The sequence below is a fragment of the Chenopodium album genome, chromosome 8 (genome assembly GCF_948465745.1).
Source record: "Chenopodium album chromosome 8, dcCheAlbu1.1, whole genome shotgun sequence".
Classification (NCBI taxonomy): Eukaryota; Viridiplantae; Streptophyta; class Magnoliopsida; order Caryophyllales; family Amaranthaceae; genus Chenopodium; species Chenopodium album.
Genome location: NC_137841.1, coordinates 7,239,440 through 7,256,462, shown reverse-complemented (window position 1 = coordinate 7,256,462; position 17,023 = coordinate 7,239,440). Strand labels below are relative to the sequence as shown.

The window sequence follows — 17,023 nt, the reverse complement described above, 5'->3', positions numbered from 1 at the left end:
ATTTTTTTACCTCGTTAAAACTTTACTTATTTAGTGTTTTCCAAAAAAAAAAAAAAAAAAAAAAATTAAAGACACACCAGGAGAAGTCACGTGTCATTGTTGATGTGTCTTTTAGTTATTGACTAGATTAACCCCGTGCGATGCACGATTTTAAATAAAAATTGAATATAGACTTTTAACACGTATTGAAAGAAAATAACTTCCTCATTTTCCTAACTAATTTCTAATTATATATGAATATGCAATTTTCGAAAGTGCATAATTTTCATTTTTAATTAAGAAATTTCTTTTAAATTATATTATTAATTATTGTTAACAACTCGTAAATTACTAAATAAGCATAATGTATTTTGAAAACCCAAAATTCAAAATTTGAAATTCAAATGGAATGTATTTTCAAAGTTATGTTAAATAGGGTAGTTTAAAAAGGAAAAAAATGACATCATTATTACATATTGGAGGGAAAAAAGTAAATAAAAAAGTGACACGTAGACACTGATAACATCAGCGGTTGTTATTTTAGTATGTACTTGTATATATAGATTGAAGTTATTGATGATTGATAAATCACATTATTGCATTGAAAATTGGAAAAAAAAAAAAACAATTTGAAAAAAATAAAATAAAAAATTGAGGGAGTGGAATAATTTAGAATCATATTTGGGCAAAATTTTCAAAAAGTAGCTTGACTTTGCTCAAGTTTGTGACTAAGTACCTTGTTGGATATTTTTTGTCTAACTTGTACCTTTAATTTTAAAAAATTATTATCAGAGCACCATAAGCCACTTTTCAGCCAAATACTATCTCCATCTATATTATTATTAAAACCCAAGGTAAGGAGTGTTGTAACGCCATGTGTCATTTTTACGTTTTATTGCGCCACATCATATTCCAAGATTGCCACATAATCGAAGTGTAGTATTTAGTGTTCTTGAAAAACTCTTCATTGGTTTAACCTCCAAGTATTAATGTTAAATTGATTGAAAAACTCTTCATATGTATAACCACTACTCTATCTAAATTTATTTTTAATAATTGCACAATAATATAATTTGATTGAAAGGTTTTTCATATATGTGTAACCCCCAATTTAAATTCCCCTTGAAATCCTTAGTAATTGCACAATAATATAATTTGTAAGAAATTAATCATTACTCCATTTTTTGTGCATTAATTCATAAAATTGTAGTTATAGAGTACGAGCAATAATTAATACGAAGTAGTATATATTGACATCAAAATTATAAATATTTGATTTAGGAAATTTTAGAAAATAACACCACAAAAACACACAAATTTTGATTATAACACCACAAAATTTAAAATTTTGATTGTAACACCACCAAAAAACCAAAAAATTTGATTTCACCACCACTTTCTAACACCATCCAAAAAACCGTTAGTGAGCCCCACAAAGTACACGTGTCAGATATATATTGGATTAAAAAAAAAAGAAAAATAAAAAAAAACAAAAAAAATGAAAAACCCTAAAATCCAAACCCAACCACCGTACTCACCACCGGCGTAGGTTTCTCCTGCCCACCGCCGCTACTGGTTCGCCCAGTTGACCACCCTCGACCCCCGACCACCTGAACGACGCACCTCCCTAACCCTTAAACGCCGTACCCAGCTTGGCCTCACCCCCAACTCCGATTTACTTCGAAATCTGGAAACGGGTTAGGGTTCAGGTGAGGGTGGTTTTCGACGACGGTTTTGGGTAAGAGAGAGGATAATCGGCGACGATGATGGTGTGGGAGAGGATTTCGGCGACGTGGGTGGTTTTCGGGTTGTGTGGGAGTTGATTTCGTCGAAGCCGATGGTTTTTGGGTTGGTGCGGGTGAGAATTTCGACGACGTGGGTGGTTTTCGAAGAGGGGGAAGGCAAAATACGGCAGCGTGGGTGGTTTCGCCGGTTTTGGTGGAGGCAAATGGGTGCCGGCGACCTTGGTTACGGTGTCGGCGGCTGAGGTAAGGTGGCGCCGGTGGTGGAGCTAGCTGTGTTAGGGATTTTTTTTTATTTTTTTTATTATTATTTTTTTTTTCTTTTTATTAATTCAATTTTTTAAACCTATAGGCTATTGACACGTGTCAAATTATGGCCCCACTAACGGATTTCATCCAAGAATCCGTTAAGTGGTGGTGAAATCAAATTTGTGAGTTTTTTTTTTGTGGTGTTATAAGCAAAATTTTAAATTTTGTGGTGTTATAATCAAAATTTGTGTTTTTTTGTGGTGTTATTTTCTAAAATTTCCTTTGATTTATTATTTTTTCTATATTAACCAAAAAACAAAAATTATAGTCAAACCAACTAGCTCACACAAACAACTAACTACGTACTTAAGATCTCATCTTTAAAAACAAACACACACACACACACACTATTTGAGCTCTAGGTGTCAAACAAGGCCATAGTATAGTTTCATTAAATTACTAAATTTATAATAAACCGGGGCATCGCCCGGGCCAATAACTAGTTTCTTATTATATATATGCTTTGATCCTGTCCCAAATTTGTTGCGGCATTGCCCCTCGACATAGAACGGTCTCAAGCAAATCCTTTGAAATAGTACCGTATATCCAATTTTCGACAATTGAATCAAGTCTCTTCCACATGTCATTAGAGAGATCCATCGGTTTCTTGATTTTTGTATCAATGTGATCAAGAACATTATAGGCATGACAATGACATTCAAATAACTCAACCCAATTTGAGTATTGAACCTTCCGTTCAAGGATAAGAGGGATTGCATTTTTTATGTTGTTTACCCCGAGAGTAGGATGAAACTCATAGGAAGAGGACGAGGAGTCTCCGTCTTTGGTCATGCTGCTGGCCGAATTTTAGGGTTGCTGCGGGAAGAAGAGGGTGGCGGCTAGGGCTTAGGAAAATAAAAAAAAAATAAAAAATTGCGAAAGCTAGGATCGTAACCTAGGTTGTGATACCATGTTAGATAATATGAAACTCTTTGGATTGGATTGTTTTCCATTGATACGTTTATAAAAGGTTACAACCGAGAGACCTAATCTTGTTAGGAAATCTCAAAAGATATTTACAGAATATTCACAAATATATATCCTTCTTTATAGAATAATACGAAGTACTAGAATACTTATTATATTCTATCAATATACAACAAAGAATATCTTATGTTTCACAAATAATAGCCATTTATTGTACATAATAAAAAACAAAGGTAGTATTCAAATTTAACTTCTGGCCGGACTTGACTCCAACTTGTCACCATTTTTTGTTGCAATTAGGCGCATGTAAGTCATGTCCTTGTAACAAAATTTCAATGTTAATTGCTCAACTTCTCAATGAATTATAAACTTTCCATCTCCCACGTGCTCATTATTAACTTCTGAATTTTACAAACAATTGCATCACATAAGCCTGATAAACGATATCGATTTCCATTCAAGTAATGCAAACAATTAGGCAAAATGACATACGTACCTAGAACTAGAATAAGAATCGAATTTGGTTCATTCTAGTAGTTAGGCAAATCATCCCTAAATTAGTTACGTCGGATATGAAACTTCTTAATGTGTTATTAATTGTCCATGACTTACTTGATCAAGCGGCCAAATTTGGAAAATAACTTAATATTTATTATGCATCCGTCATAAAGTTATCCCTAAAATGAGTAAAAGTTACCCTAATATGAATAAAAGTTATCTTGACACAAATTAAAGTTACAAAATATTTATGCTTTATTGATAAAGGTTACTCAAAAAATTATAAAAGTGATCCTAATTTGCTAAAAAATGATCCCTGATGTACAGTAAATTATTGTACACCAGATGTATACAAAAGTTATTCATTACTGTAATTGTAAAGTAGAGAGAAAGTTCATGGATGTTCCATCCCAAAACCATATGTTAATAGGAGAAGTAGCCCCTTAACCTTTTAACCCTTTTCTTCTTTTCACAATGTGGGACATTTACATGTGTTATTTGGTATGATATACTTGAACAAAGATCTTTAAGTATAGAAAATGTAAGATGATTGAAATGACTATAACTTCAGATCAACAACAGTACAAATAATCAAATTTCAATTTACATATACACTTACACTTTATGTGCATCTTAGGTTAATACTTCAAGATCTTCAAGTATATGTGCATCTTAGATTAATCATGTCTTATGTCTTTATGATTCGAAAGGAGTCATCCACTTTTCTCGTCTTTGAGTTCACAAACTGAAAGTCAGAGAAGAACATAAGTACAAAACTGTTAGCTGCAAACAAGCTAACAATTCCTCATATTCCATTTTATGATATTATTTTGGAAATTTTGCAAAAAATCACTTTTTATAAGCAATTTTTTTTTTTGTAAGAAATCACCTTATATATATATATATATATATATATATATATATATATATATATATATATATATATATATATATATATATATATATATATATATATATATATATATATTTTTTTTTTTTTTAATGACACACCTTAATTAATTATTTTTTTTTTTTTTTGCGATGAGACACCTTTGGTCGGATAAGAGGGTTTGACCCTATTTTTCGGCGTTGACCAGACCACGTGTGAGGTATGTGACCTCTTAAAACTACTCTCCAACTACGCCAACCACCAGAACGACACCAAAACCGACTTAACCACCCATCAAAACCGCATTACCCACTCTACCACCACCGAAATCACTCTATTTGGTGGCGTTTTGGTGGGTGGCGTAGTTGGAGAGTGGCTTTAAGAGGTCACGTGCCTTGCACGTGGTCGAGTCAACGCCTAGAAAAAGGGTCAAACCCTCTTTATTTTCCGGCCAAAGGCGTGGCATTGCAAATAAAAATTTGATTAAAGTGTGTCATTGTAAAAATAAATTTATACAAAAATCTACTTATTAAAGATGTTTTTTTTGCAAAATTTCCTATTATTTTTGTCATCTATATTTTTTTCTTCCATTTTTGCTCAACTTATAGTAACATAATCATGTATACTAACCTCTAAGTGTATCTCATTCCTTGTTGCATGTACTCTTGTATATCCAAACCTAGTTAGCCTTGTGATACTCCAACTTTTTACCTGTAAAATGTTCATACACAAAGATTCATAAATTCAAAGGAAAATCAGAAATAATCATAGAGTATATAACTATACCAATCTTGACAAAGTTGTTACGTTCAACTTATTTTTTTTCGAAATTGTATCAAAACAGCCTATCGTGAATTGAAATTAATGTACATAATTTTTCTAAAATAAGGCAAAGAAATCAAAACTAAAAACAAACAAAGAGGCTTACAAAGATTGAGAATTCTCGCAAACTGAAGCCTGCCATTCCCATAACAACATGAATAGGAGCACTATAGTTAGTATTATCAACGGTGTCGATTCCATTCTCATCTTTCACAGGGTTAGCCTTGCATTCGCCTTTATAGACCGCGCAAGTCCTCTCATAGTTATGGACATGCCCACACATCACCATATCAACCTATGTACATTACATTTTAATTAAGGATCACAATATAAAGCTATAATAAACTTTAATTTGACTGATATAAAACATGTATCAGTTTAGAAGCAAGAAATGAATACCTTATTTTGTAGTAGCAATGGCTCCAAATATTTAGCGAAGTTGCCATCAACACTGAAGAACGATAAAACATTTGAACTATACATCGGTCTGTGTCTGAAACGTTTATAATCTTAAACCATTATACTATTCAGTGTGTCAAAGTGAAGTTGAATACTACTGTTGAAGTTAAAGGTTTTGATGATGATAGACTTAAACTCAAGCAAACTCAACTAAAGACAAGTGAAGTGGACCTTGATGGTGGAAGAGTAACTGTTGAGTAATTAGGTTTTGATGATTATAAACTAATGATGATTATCTATCTAACGTGTTTCTTAAGTTGTGCATAGAAAGAACAAGTTTTGCTTGGAACATGATACAAGGAACCTGAGCAATGTCTCATATATATATAAGGAACATGAGCAATATATGATAAGCAATAGAGAAACAAGAACAATGATGAGTGTCATGGTTGATAAGCATGATGCTGGCTAAAGAACCATGAAGGTAACTATGTAAATAGATGTTTGCATATGTTAGCTTCATAAGGTAAGTACGCTATGCATACATGAGTTGTATATGTGTAGGAGTATTTACATAAGCTTTAAGTTTAATTAGTTATCTCACTTGAAGTTTGTTTATGACAAACAAACTTCAATCTAATGTTTCTCTTAAGTGTTTATGTGAAGACAGGAACTGACTTAAGTGAAGTCAATGGGTTGGAACATAGAAGACTTCAAGAGGAACAAGAAAGAATGAATAAACCTAAAGTAGGTTCTCCCACAAGAACCAAACCACGAAGGAACCATAAGATGTTCTCTAACCAGATGTAGAAGGAACCTTCGGCAGGCTTTCCCACGAGAGCCGAAGCATGTTCCCTAACAGGTACATGAAGTCCTCCCTAACAGATACACACAAGGAGCTTCCTAATTGAAGCATGACAACAAGCTAAAGAGTGAAGCTTGTACTACGAATATGATAGCAAATTCTAGAAAGGAACCTGGTCTGCGAGTTCCAATAAGGAATGAAAAAGAGTGACATCAAGTTCCAGTTAGGAACTTGGCCTGCGGTTCCAGAAGTGGAACGTTGCCCTAAGATCTGGAATGCATCAATACTACAAGATTCCAGAACAAGAGTTTCAAAGAATTGAAACAACATGAAGACAGAGAAATCGAAGTATATCGCTCTAGGATTCATGTAAGTATGTTGGACATAAAAGTCAGTCTGGAACAAGTCTAAAGAACCAAGGTGAACTCATGATAATCAATGAAATTAGAGTTACTGACTTTTCAGGAACTCAGAGACCGTCATAGTTCCAAAACCTAATTGGAACTTAGGTCTGCACGTCGTTAAAGGTCGCAGGTCGTATTTAATGATAATATATTTAACTAATACGTGCATATCTTGTAGGGATTTGATTTTAAAGAATAAAGATATTTATTTCCTAATAAATCCCTTTGGAAAAAGATAAGTTATTTTTGGAAAATATTTTCAGCAAAATAAGTTTTAAATAAAATCTAATTTTATGGCAAGTATATCTTTTGTAAAAAGATATGATAAGTATAAATTTTGTAAAAAGATATATTAGTATATTTGGAAAATATAAGATTTAGATAAAATCTGATTTCATGGTAAATATATCTTATTATTATTGATAGAATATATTCTTAACAAAAGATATATTTTTAGAAAACTTATTTTTGGAAAATATCTTTTATTTCTATCTTTTAATAAAACTTATCTTTTACGAAAAGAATGATTTGGGTGTACTATAAATATGCTCATATGTATTCATTCAAAGTTGAGGTTGATGAAGCTTAGTGGTCGTGCTTTATGGTTTCATCCTTCACCACGAAGCTAATTCAAACCTCCAGGTTAAAGTACCAGTAAGGTTTGGTTTCAGTTCGTCCAGTAAAATCCAGATAGATCTTGAGTGTCCAACATATTAGTTTTATCTCTTTATTCATTGATATGTTTTTAGAGGTATTCTTTGAGATCTTGTAAAAGGGAAAAAGGGTTTTGAGTGTTTTATGTATTGGGGGTGTGAGAGTTCGTGAGGATTCTCGTTTTTATAATATTGTATTGTAAGAATGCAATGTGTGAGCTTCTAGGGTAAAGCCGAATGAGCTTCTAGTGAGAGGTCGAGTGTAGGCACTTTAAAAATGCTGAGTGAATCTAAGTTTGGGACTTAGGTTGGGTAAGATAGTGTCTTATCGTGTAGCAAGTTTAGTCAAGAACTTGTGAGAAAGGTCTGTTTGTAATAGGTTTGTAACTAGGAGTGTTTGGCCTATTATAGTGGATTGGTTTGGCTTGAAATCCCTTAGAGGGTCGAGGTTTTACTTCCACTTGGGGCCTGGATGGTTTTCTCGTAAAATCCGCTTTGCATTGTCTAAGTTCCTAACAGCAATCAGTTTTATATTCCGCGAAAAGTAGGCACTAGGAACATACTACAATTCACCCCCTCTTGTAGTATATCATCCGAAATAACAGTAACCTTGACTACGAAGAACATGAAGAGAATACTTTAAGAAGATTAAACAAGATAAAAGAAGAGTTCCCTAACAGGAACTTAGTTCTCTAACAAGAACTATCTAAGTTCCCTAACGGGAACGTTCCCTAATAGGAACTTGAAGAAGGCAGGAACTTGGTCCTGGTCTGCGTGAAGCCCAAGCAATCTTCGAGTACAGAATAAAACGGCGCAGCGACTTAATTTAGTTAAGATTTTATTTTCTAGATATGTTGTTAAATATTTTAAGTAGGATATACATGAAACCTATTAGAAGTATGGCAAGAGCTTGGCAAAGCTAATAAAACAGAAAGGATAAAAGATAGATTTTAGGAAAAGATTTTTCAAATAATTATTTCTTAGAATCAGAATATCAAAAAGATATTATTCTTTTTGATAATCTTTCCTTATCTTATTTTCCGAAAAGATTTTCTTTAAACTTGATTTACTTAAAAAACCGTGTTTTGAGATTTAGTTAAAATTAACATAAATCTCTTTTGAAAACCCTACTTGCTATACAATTATTCTTGTATAAATAGTAGAGATCTCATTTCATAGTTTTTTGTGAGTTATGCTTGAAGAAATCATTTGTGCTTTAATTGTGTAAGTTTGCTAAGCTTATATTCTTGTCATATTAGTTTCGGGTTTCGTGCATAGCTTGCCTATCATATACCAGGGTCACATGTTTTGTACTGGTTGGGTTCTTGGGCGAGTGTGTAATTTAGCTTTTGCATACAATGTGTAAGCTTCTAGTGTGAGGCAGAGAATACTTTGGGAGTACGAGTGAATCTATGTTTGGGATTTAGATTGGATAGGATAGGGTCCTACTGTGTAGCAAGTTCAGTGAGGAACTTGTGAGTAAAGGTCTGTGTATTATAGGTTGTAATTTGGGATTGCTCTATTATAGTGAAGTTATTTGGTTTTGGAAATTCCTTAGGAAGGGTCGAGGTTTTACATCCAGTTGGGCCCTGTAAGGTTTCCTAGTAAAAATTTGTGTGCTTTATAAGTTCATTTTACAGTTTATTTAGTTTTCGCAAAAAATAGCAATAGGAACTCACATACAATTCACCTCCCCTCTTGTAGTGTTCGTAACAACTACATATACATAAAAAGAAGATTAAGAAAGTGTAAATTAAAATGAATTTTTTGAGATTAATGATATAACATTACAACATACCTTGTAAAAATTAGCCAAGGAGTTCTTGTTCTGTTTATGGATTCCATGTCTGATTTCATCCAGTTATACTGCTCGAAATAATATGGTGTAATTTTTTAATAAACACAAACAAAAGATAGTCAGTGTTTGATAAATATTACTACCTCCGTTTCTAAAGTGCAACATTTTACCTGACTTGTAAAATTGAAAAACGTACAAATACATTTACACTTAGCTCACCTGCTCAGAATTAGGCTTCCAATCATGCTCAGTAGAAATGACAGTAAAGTGAACAGGACCTTGCTCGATCGAATACCATGGCTTATCCTTAGCTGAGGTTGGCATTTGGAAATATGTTTCGTAAGGAATCCCACATTCTCCACCCGAGTCTGTTGTTATATACATTGATCCCGAACCAGGGTAATCTCTGTTTTCAATTCATGAGATCAAAACCAATAAATGTAATTACAAAGAAATAATGTTATAACTCATAGTACTACTAGCAGTTTTAGTACATAAAGGCTTATATTTATTTATGTACATTGAGGTAAATGGTTTGCGACTGGTTTTGCCACGGAACAAAAGTTAAGTGCACCCCTAAGGCACTAATGCTAGTCGCCTTTTTGTACTACAATTTGTGTTTAGATTCATGTAATAAAGAGTGTTTCGTGTACCTTTCATGGTTGCCGATAGCAGTCATGTAGGGTACTTGAGACGCAAAAGGACTAATCATATGAAGAAAGTAATCCCATTCAACTAAAAATCCGGTAGCATAGCTAATGTCTCCAATGTGAAAAATCGAATCAATGTTGCCTGAAGAGACTTCCTCAGTTATCGCGTCCACCACTAACAAAGATCCTGGCTAATATTGTTGGCAAAATTCAGAATGTAAGATGTATTACCTCTGTTACATATTATTTACAACGATTAGACATTTTCCCTCTCTACTTTATGTTAAATCGTTGCAAATAATATATAACGGAGGTAGTATTAAATTTCAATTTTTAACAAAAGTTTTCATCTCTTCATTCAATGCAACACTACATACCTGAATGAAATGCTCAACTGTATTGTCTCGTGGAGCCTTTCCCATATCTCCGTATGCTATAAACTTTAACTCGTTCGATCCTCCTGCAGAAGGAGTTCTGAACTTGATGTCGTCGCTCCACCCAACTAAATTACTGCTTTTCTATATGCATTTATATTAGTAGGCGGCAAATCAACTATTGTGTGGTCCATTTTTTTTTTAATAAAAAGTTGTTGATTTATTTAATATTTTGTCATTTGATAAACTTGTATTTTCTCATTATAAAACATATTGGATTGTATGACACCCATTTATAGCTCTATTATGTGCAAGATGTACACACAAGAAAAACTCATATACAAAGTATGATACAAGTTAAATACGTTACGTACCTTCCGTACTTGAAGGAATATCGGGTTGAAGGCAGAAGATCTGTCATAATTGCTGAATGTATGTAACCCGGATCATGCCACCCGAAATCTTGTGCAGGACTTTTTAGAGGTGTACCTATGTACGCCCATATTATTTTTGCATCAATTCACAATTGCCGTGTAATAGACTACACGGAATAATCATATTTGGTTCATGTTAGCCGACCCCACTTTTGGGATTAAGGCTTTGATTGATTGATTGATTGATTGAATTCACAATTGCCGTGTAATAATGTTAAACTGATAAAACAGAGAAAAATGTGTAACAATACTCAGGCCTGTCATATAATAATGAATGAGGATGCCCCACTTTCTCATGGTGAGAAACAAATTTTGTTTCTCACATGACATTTTCGTAAATAAATCAACAACTTTATTCAATTGTGGAGCCCACAATAATGAAAAAAATTGTTGATTTATTCACGAAAATACCATTATGAGAAACAAATTTGTTTCTCACCATGAGAAACAGGGAATTTCCCATAATGAACTACTTCGTAAATTACAATCACTTAGCTTGAAATGTTTTTTTTTTTAAAAACTCAACGTTTCATTTGCATTTAGACCTCCCAATGGTTTCTTATTACTATATATATATATATATATATATATATATATATATATATATATATATATATATATATATATATATATATATATATATATATATATATATATATATATATATATATATATAAATAACATGTAATGTACAAACTCAAGCATTTTACGACAATGGAGTTAATTGAACATGAACAATTATTACCGCACATATCATCTGAAGTGAAAGTGGTGACAACAGAGTTCTTTGATTTTCCATTGCCATATCGAACCTCTTGAGATGAATTATTTCCACTAACCCATGTAACTCTCATCTGCAAATGTAACATATTTACTCTTTAATTACCAAATTATGAAGTTAATAAAAAAAAAATCAGATCTATTAGTAGCTAGCATGATTGATAAGTTTAGTAGAGTACAGATTTCCCGGTTGAGTCTATAATTGAGATATGCGCGTAGAGTGGCTGATAAGGATTCGCGAAATGTAGTGTCTGAGTTTTGTTGAAGATGCAAGGGTCTTTAAAGCCATTGCCAAACAACACAAATGTTATATTTGTTCGTATGTTGATGACATGAAACTTTATTGAGGCCGTGCACGTTGTAACTAAGCATGTACCCCTTGTACTATTCTCCTTGCATTCACTTTTTTTGCAACTAAGATAATTTGGATCGGATTTTAAGTATGCTGCCTAGAATTTAGGTTAATAAGAAGAGTTAGATATCAAAAATATATATTTGAGAAAAGAAACTAGCTATTGGCCCGGGTAATGTCCCGGTATATATATCACAAATTTATAAAATTTTTCAATATTAGCTTAGTTTGGTCTCGTAATGTAGTAATGAGAATGAATATGTATGTAAATTTGTTACGTGTGCAAACAGAACATTTTACCTTAACAGGGTAATGACAGAGGAGAGGAAGATCACTGAGATCCCCCGTCTCTAAATATCGAATGAAATTAAAAGGGCAGTTTCGTACACTGCAAAATATTAACATGATACATTGTAAGAAATTTTACTAGAGTTTCACATAATTATATTTGCAGTTTGCTACATTTATATACCAAATATAAATAGTCAAATATTTTAGTAGTATATAGTACGTGGTTTACTTACTTTGAATGAGAGGGTGAAATCATAGCAACCCAATCTTTATCCGATGGGTGTAAGACTCCGGAAACAGTCACCGTAACGATTTGCTCAGCGGCGAGAGGAGAAACAGCATCAGTACCTATACGAAGGTATGGACTAATGGGAGAACAATTGGTTAAAAATTTTCTATTGACCATCTTAAAATGAGGTATTTCAGCATCATTTGGTAAATTATGTGGTTTGAAATGAACATTTGGAAATGAAGGACTTGGTGAGAATTGAGAGTTTGCTGAGTGAATAATGCCGAGTAGTAGAAAAAATAAATTCATGACTTTTGGATGATAGATTAAACATGAATATTTTGTGCTTTAAGTATTGTATTCAAAGTCATATTTTTTTTCTTGCTACAAATTAGAGTTTGAGGAATATATATTAAGAGTGAAGGATAGCTCAAGTGGTAGGTTAGAGCTTCCCTCTCGATTCTAGAAGGTCTTGGGATCGATTCTCACCGACTAAAAAAAATCGATTCATCACAACCCTCCGATAAATAAAATTCATCATATATATCCATCCATTTAGTTGACTTTAAAATACATCTTATCTATCCAAAAAAAAAAAAGAGATAAAAATAATTCAGTTTCTTTAATACTACAAAATGGCGGCAAGTTCAGTTTTTTTTTTTTTAGAAACTGCATAACTACTTTTTTTCTTTTTTCATTTCTTATTAAAAATTAAAGTCAATTAATGAATGGACAAGATTGAACATTAAAAATAAAGGGTCAAGATTAGAACTAATTACAATAGCTACAATTTTATTGTAGCCCTTGAATACTTTTCCATAATTTTAGAAGTGATCAAAAGAGAGAGCCGGGCTGATTTCAGGCAAGAAAATAAGCCCACTTTATCTGGTTGGGCCGCAAAATGCATGTCCAAACCCATAAAATAAGATCGAGCTTTTCAGGCTGAGCCAAAAAGATTCGCATATTTTTAGGTGCACACTCATGCACCTAGAAATAGGTGTAACAATAGCACAAATATGAACATTAGCTTTCTTTTCCTCTATTTTTCTCCTTTGTTTTTTATTTTCTCTCTCCTCTGGTTTTTAATTTTACCCCTTTTTTACACTTTTTTGATTAAATTTGTTTCTTACAACATGAAAGTAGTTATTAAGTATGAATTTTTGTGTGAATTTCAATTTTGTGCTTTAATTCTGATTGATTAAGGTTTATATGAATCTTTGAATTCACAAATTATACTCGGTTTTTTCTCCTTCCTTCTTTAATTCCTTTTTCCTCTATTTTTTTTTCTATTTTTCTCGTTTTTCGATTTAACGATTGAATTTGTTCCTTACAATATGGAATTGGTTGTTTATCTGATTTTTTGAATTCATATGAATTGGATTTTTTTTAGCTTCGATCAATTTCATCTGTGTATGAATTTCATCTGATTTTCTAGCATTTTATTTTTATCAATGAACATAATCATGCAAAATATGAACATATGCATAGATTCCCTTAAATGTGAACATTAGCTTTTCAGAAGGTGAACATAGGCATAAAATATATGAACATATGCATTTCAGAAAGTAAACATAATAATTCAAAATCTAAACGTAAGCACTAGTTTATTTAAAGTGAATATAACCATTTAAAAGGTGAACATATGCGTAAAAAAAAATATGAACATATGCATTTAAGAAAGAGAACATATGCATAAACAGACTTAATGAGAATATTTATGAACAACAAATATTTACTATGAATATATACATTATGAACATATAAAATATTATTATGAATATAAATGAATATAAGGCATTTAATTGTGAACAAAAAAATTGAAGAAATAAAAAATAATATGATTATGAAACATATGCATCATAAGTATTAAAAATATGAACATATCCATTCAAAATATGAACATATGCATTCAAAATATGAACATATGCAGTGGTTCATTTTTGAATGCGTATGAACATAATTAAGCATTTCAGAAGGTGAACATATACATAAAAAAATATGAACATATGAATTAAGAAAGTGAATATAAGCATTTCAGAAAGTTTACAAAAGGATTCAAAACATGAACATAAGAATTTAAAATATGAACATATGCATTTCGCAATGTGAACATAAGGTATCCGTTTGATTTCACTAATTTTTCTTGACAATTCCAATAAAAATTTCGAACAATAGATAGTATCGAATAAATATTTAAACAAAATTAAGTGATAATCATATAAATTCAAACAAAATTAAGTGAAATTTACATAAAATTGACTTTTTTTAGGGAGGATCCTTTTGATTTTGCATTTCTTCTCTAATGTCCATTAATGTTTTTGCAGTTTTTTAGTGAGGAAATGAAATAGAGGAGAGAGAGAGTGAAAAAGAGGAGAGAGAAAATCATATAGAAGAAAAAAAATTTTGAGTTTGGAGGTGACGTTACATTTATTGGGTGAGGGTGGGTGTATTGGGTACGAGTGGGTGTATTGTTGTTTCCGTGTTTTTTTGTTTTAGGGCTTTTTTTAATTGGGTTGTGTGTAATTGGGCTTTTGGGCTGCATTGTTACACCTATCTACGGTGCACAAGGGTGCACCTTAGACTAATTGAAAAAGATTAACTTAGAATTTACATAAATGCAAGCCCAAATCCTCTGCAAAGAAAAAAAAAACGGGTTGGGCCGAAAAATTCTATCCAAAGCCCGTGCCAAATTTGTGGTCAATTCACGCTAGGTTGACTTTGATCAACTCTAAATAATTTGTATTCTATTTAATTAGTGAATAATTCTTAGCTGGTCACATTCTATGTTAAAAAAAAAAAAATAATGGAAAAAAGGAATTTCACACTTATCAACGCAAAATTTGCTTCATTAATTTTTTAGTAACTTTTTTTGTAAAAATTAGCTAAAGTTGATATTTTGAATACTTATTTATCAAGGTAATTTTAACAATTTTTCACATGATCTCGTTTGCCAACGAGGAAGAAGGAAAAAAAAAAAAAAAAAAAAAAAAAAAATTGTAAAATGCACCTTAAAATAAATAATGCCTAACATGATAAATGACAATACATACACGTCTAGCAAGCTTGATCTCTCTCAAATGAGTTGTAAGGCTGATTAGTTATCTTTGGCTTCCCACGTTTTCTTCATGGTTACTTTGTTCATGTTGTGTACGAAATGAAAGATGTATAAAAATATAAAATTATAATCAAAAGGTTGGGCAGTTGTAGCCGAAAGGAACATGGTTAACGATGTATCAAACACATGGGAATAACCAGGTCTACCAACGAGGAACAACCTCCCGCAGACCACATCCCACCAACAAAACGTCCACTGCCGATCCCTATATCTATGTCTCCTCCCACCACCATCGCCTCTCTTTTTTTTTTTACGAATTTATGGATTGGGACTTTTTTCGGGTGGGTAAAGAGCTTATCGTGGTGGATTTTCGGGTGGGTTTCAGTGGTTAGGGTCGGGTATCTTAGTCGCCTTTCTTCAGCGACTGGAAATCGGCAACCGTTCAACGTTGACAAAAATTGACAACAAGACAACCGCAGCTGCAATTCGTTACTCCCTTCTTCCTGTGGTCATTATCCCTAATGTTCAATTCTCGATAATCACCAGTTGATCCCCAAATTTTAGGGTTTTTTCGATTAAACCATAAAACTGAAAAACACTAGATTTTCTTCACGCAAAACTGAGATTTTACCCCTTAAATCTTGAATTTATAGAATAGAATTACAATTCACAGTATAGTTGTTTGAAAAGCATGAAGAGCAGGTCGAATCGCCACTCGACACGCAAAGAGAGAGAAAGGGGCCAGGTGGAGGAGAGAGAAAGTCGGCTGGCATTCTCGGAGGAAACGAGAAAAGGGTCAGGGGTGGAGGGTTGGCGGTGGCCGGTGGGAGGGTAGAGGCATAGGGAAGGAGGTGGTCCAAGCGGTGGCAAGCAAACGTAGTGATGGGGTTGAATTTTTTTATTTTTTTTATTTTATGAAAGAGGTTTGTATTAATAAATTAAAATAAATAATTTTTAATTAAAAAAAAATGAAAATGACTTTGTTTGGTAGGTGATAGGTCATTTGATCTATTCAAAGAAAATACCTATTAAAAATCAAATTATTCTTAGTTAATTGAAAGGTTGACTTATTTTGAACTAACTGCGCAAAAGTTGGCTTATTCTTGACAAGTTTTCCTTTTTATATACGGAGTATGAACTAATTATTGATTTTCTCATTTCACCTCTCAGGGCCGAGGCTGAAAAACTATTCTATCCTTATAAATGTTTTTTTTTTTTTTTTTTTTGGAAACAATCTCTATAAATGAATAGAAGGGTATGAAACAATCTTAAGAATTTACTTAAGCGGCCTTGACTTGGATTTGGTTAGAACTAATCTCAAAATCAAGGGATTCATACTCCCTCTAATTTATTAATTCAACACTTTAGCCGGCACTGCAGCACTAAGTTTCCAATGGTTGAATTAGGTTGGATTTATTAAAATCACGCTTCATCTGACTGCTCACGTGTCACCCTCTTTCATTAATGAAATGGGGATGTCAAGTTGGCAACCATGTGAGAAAGGAGAAATTGAAATTGGTTGGTGGAACAAACACTTTCTTAGTTTCTTGGTTAACGAACACTTAAAGTTAAAAAAAAAAAACAAACAACATACTACACATTACACCTTATTGTAATGTTAGGGTTAGTTCCA

The 17,023-nt window shown here is 32.5% G+C and overlaps 1 protein-coding gene across 1 annotated transcript; it reads right to left on the bottom strand.

The window, feature by feature from the left end:
- Positions 1-4,109: 4,109 nt before the first annotated feature.
- LOC145642699 (nucleotide pyrophosphatase/phosphodiesterase-like) lies at positions 4,110-12,644 on the bottom strand. Its single transcript, XM_081693872.1, has 13 exons — positions 12,340-12,644; positions 12,116-12,203; positions 11,643-11,912; positions 11,429-11,537; positions 10,624-10,738; positions 10,253-10,385; positions 9,879-10,066; positions 9,445-9,631; positions 9,226-9,293; positions 5,566-5,659; positions 5,273-5,461; positions 4,975-5,055; positions 4,110-4,200 (listed from the first exon to the last, which is right to left on the bottom strand). Exons 1-13 carry the CDS (start codon positions 12,642-12,644, stop codon positions 4,144-4,146), a joined length of 1,884 nt encoding a protein of 627 aa, XP_081549998.1. The 3' UTR covers positions 4,110-4,143.
- Between the last annotated feature and the right edge of the window lie 4,379 nt (positions 12,645-17,023).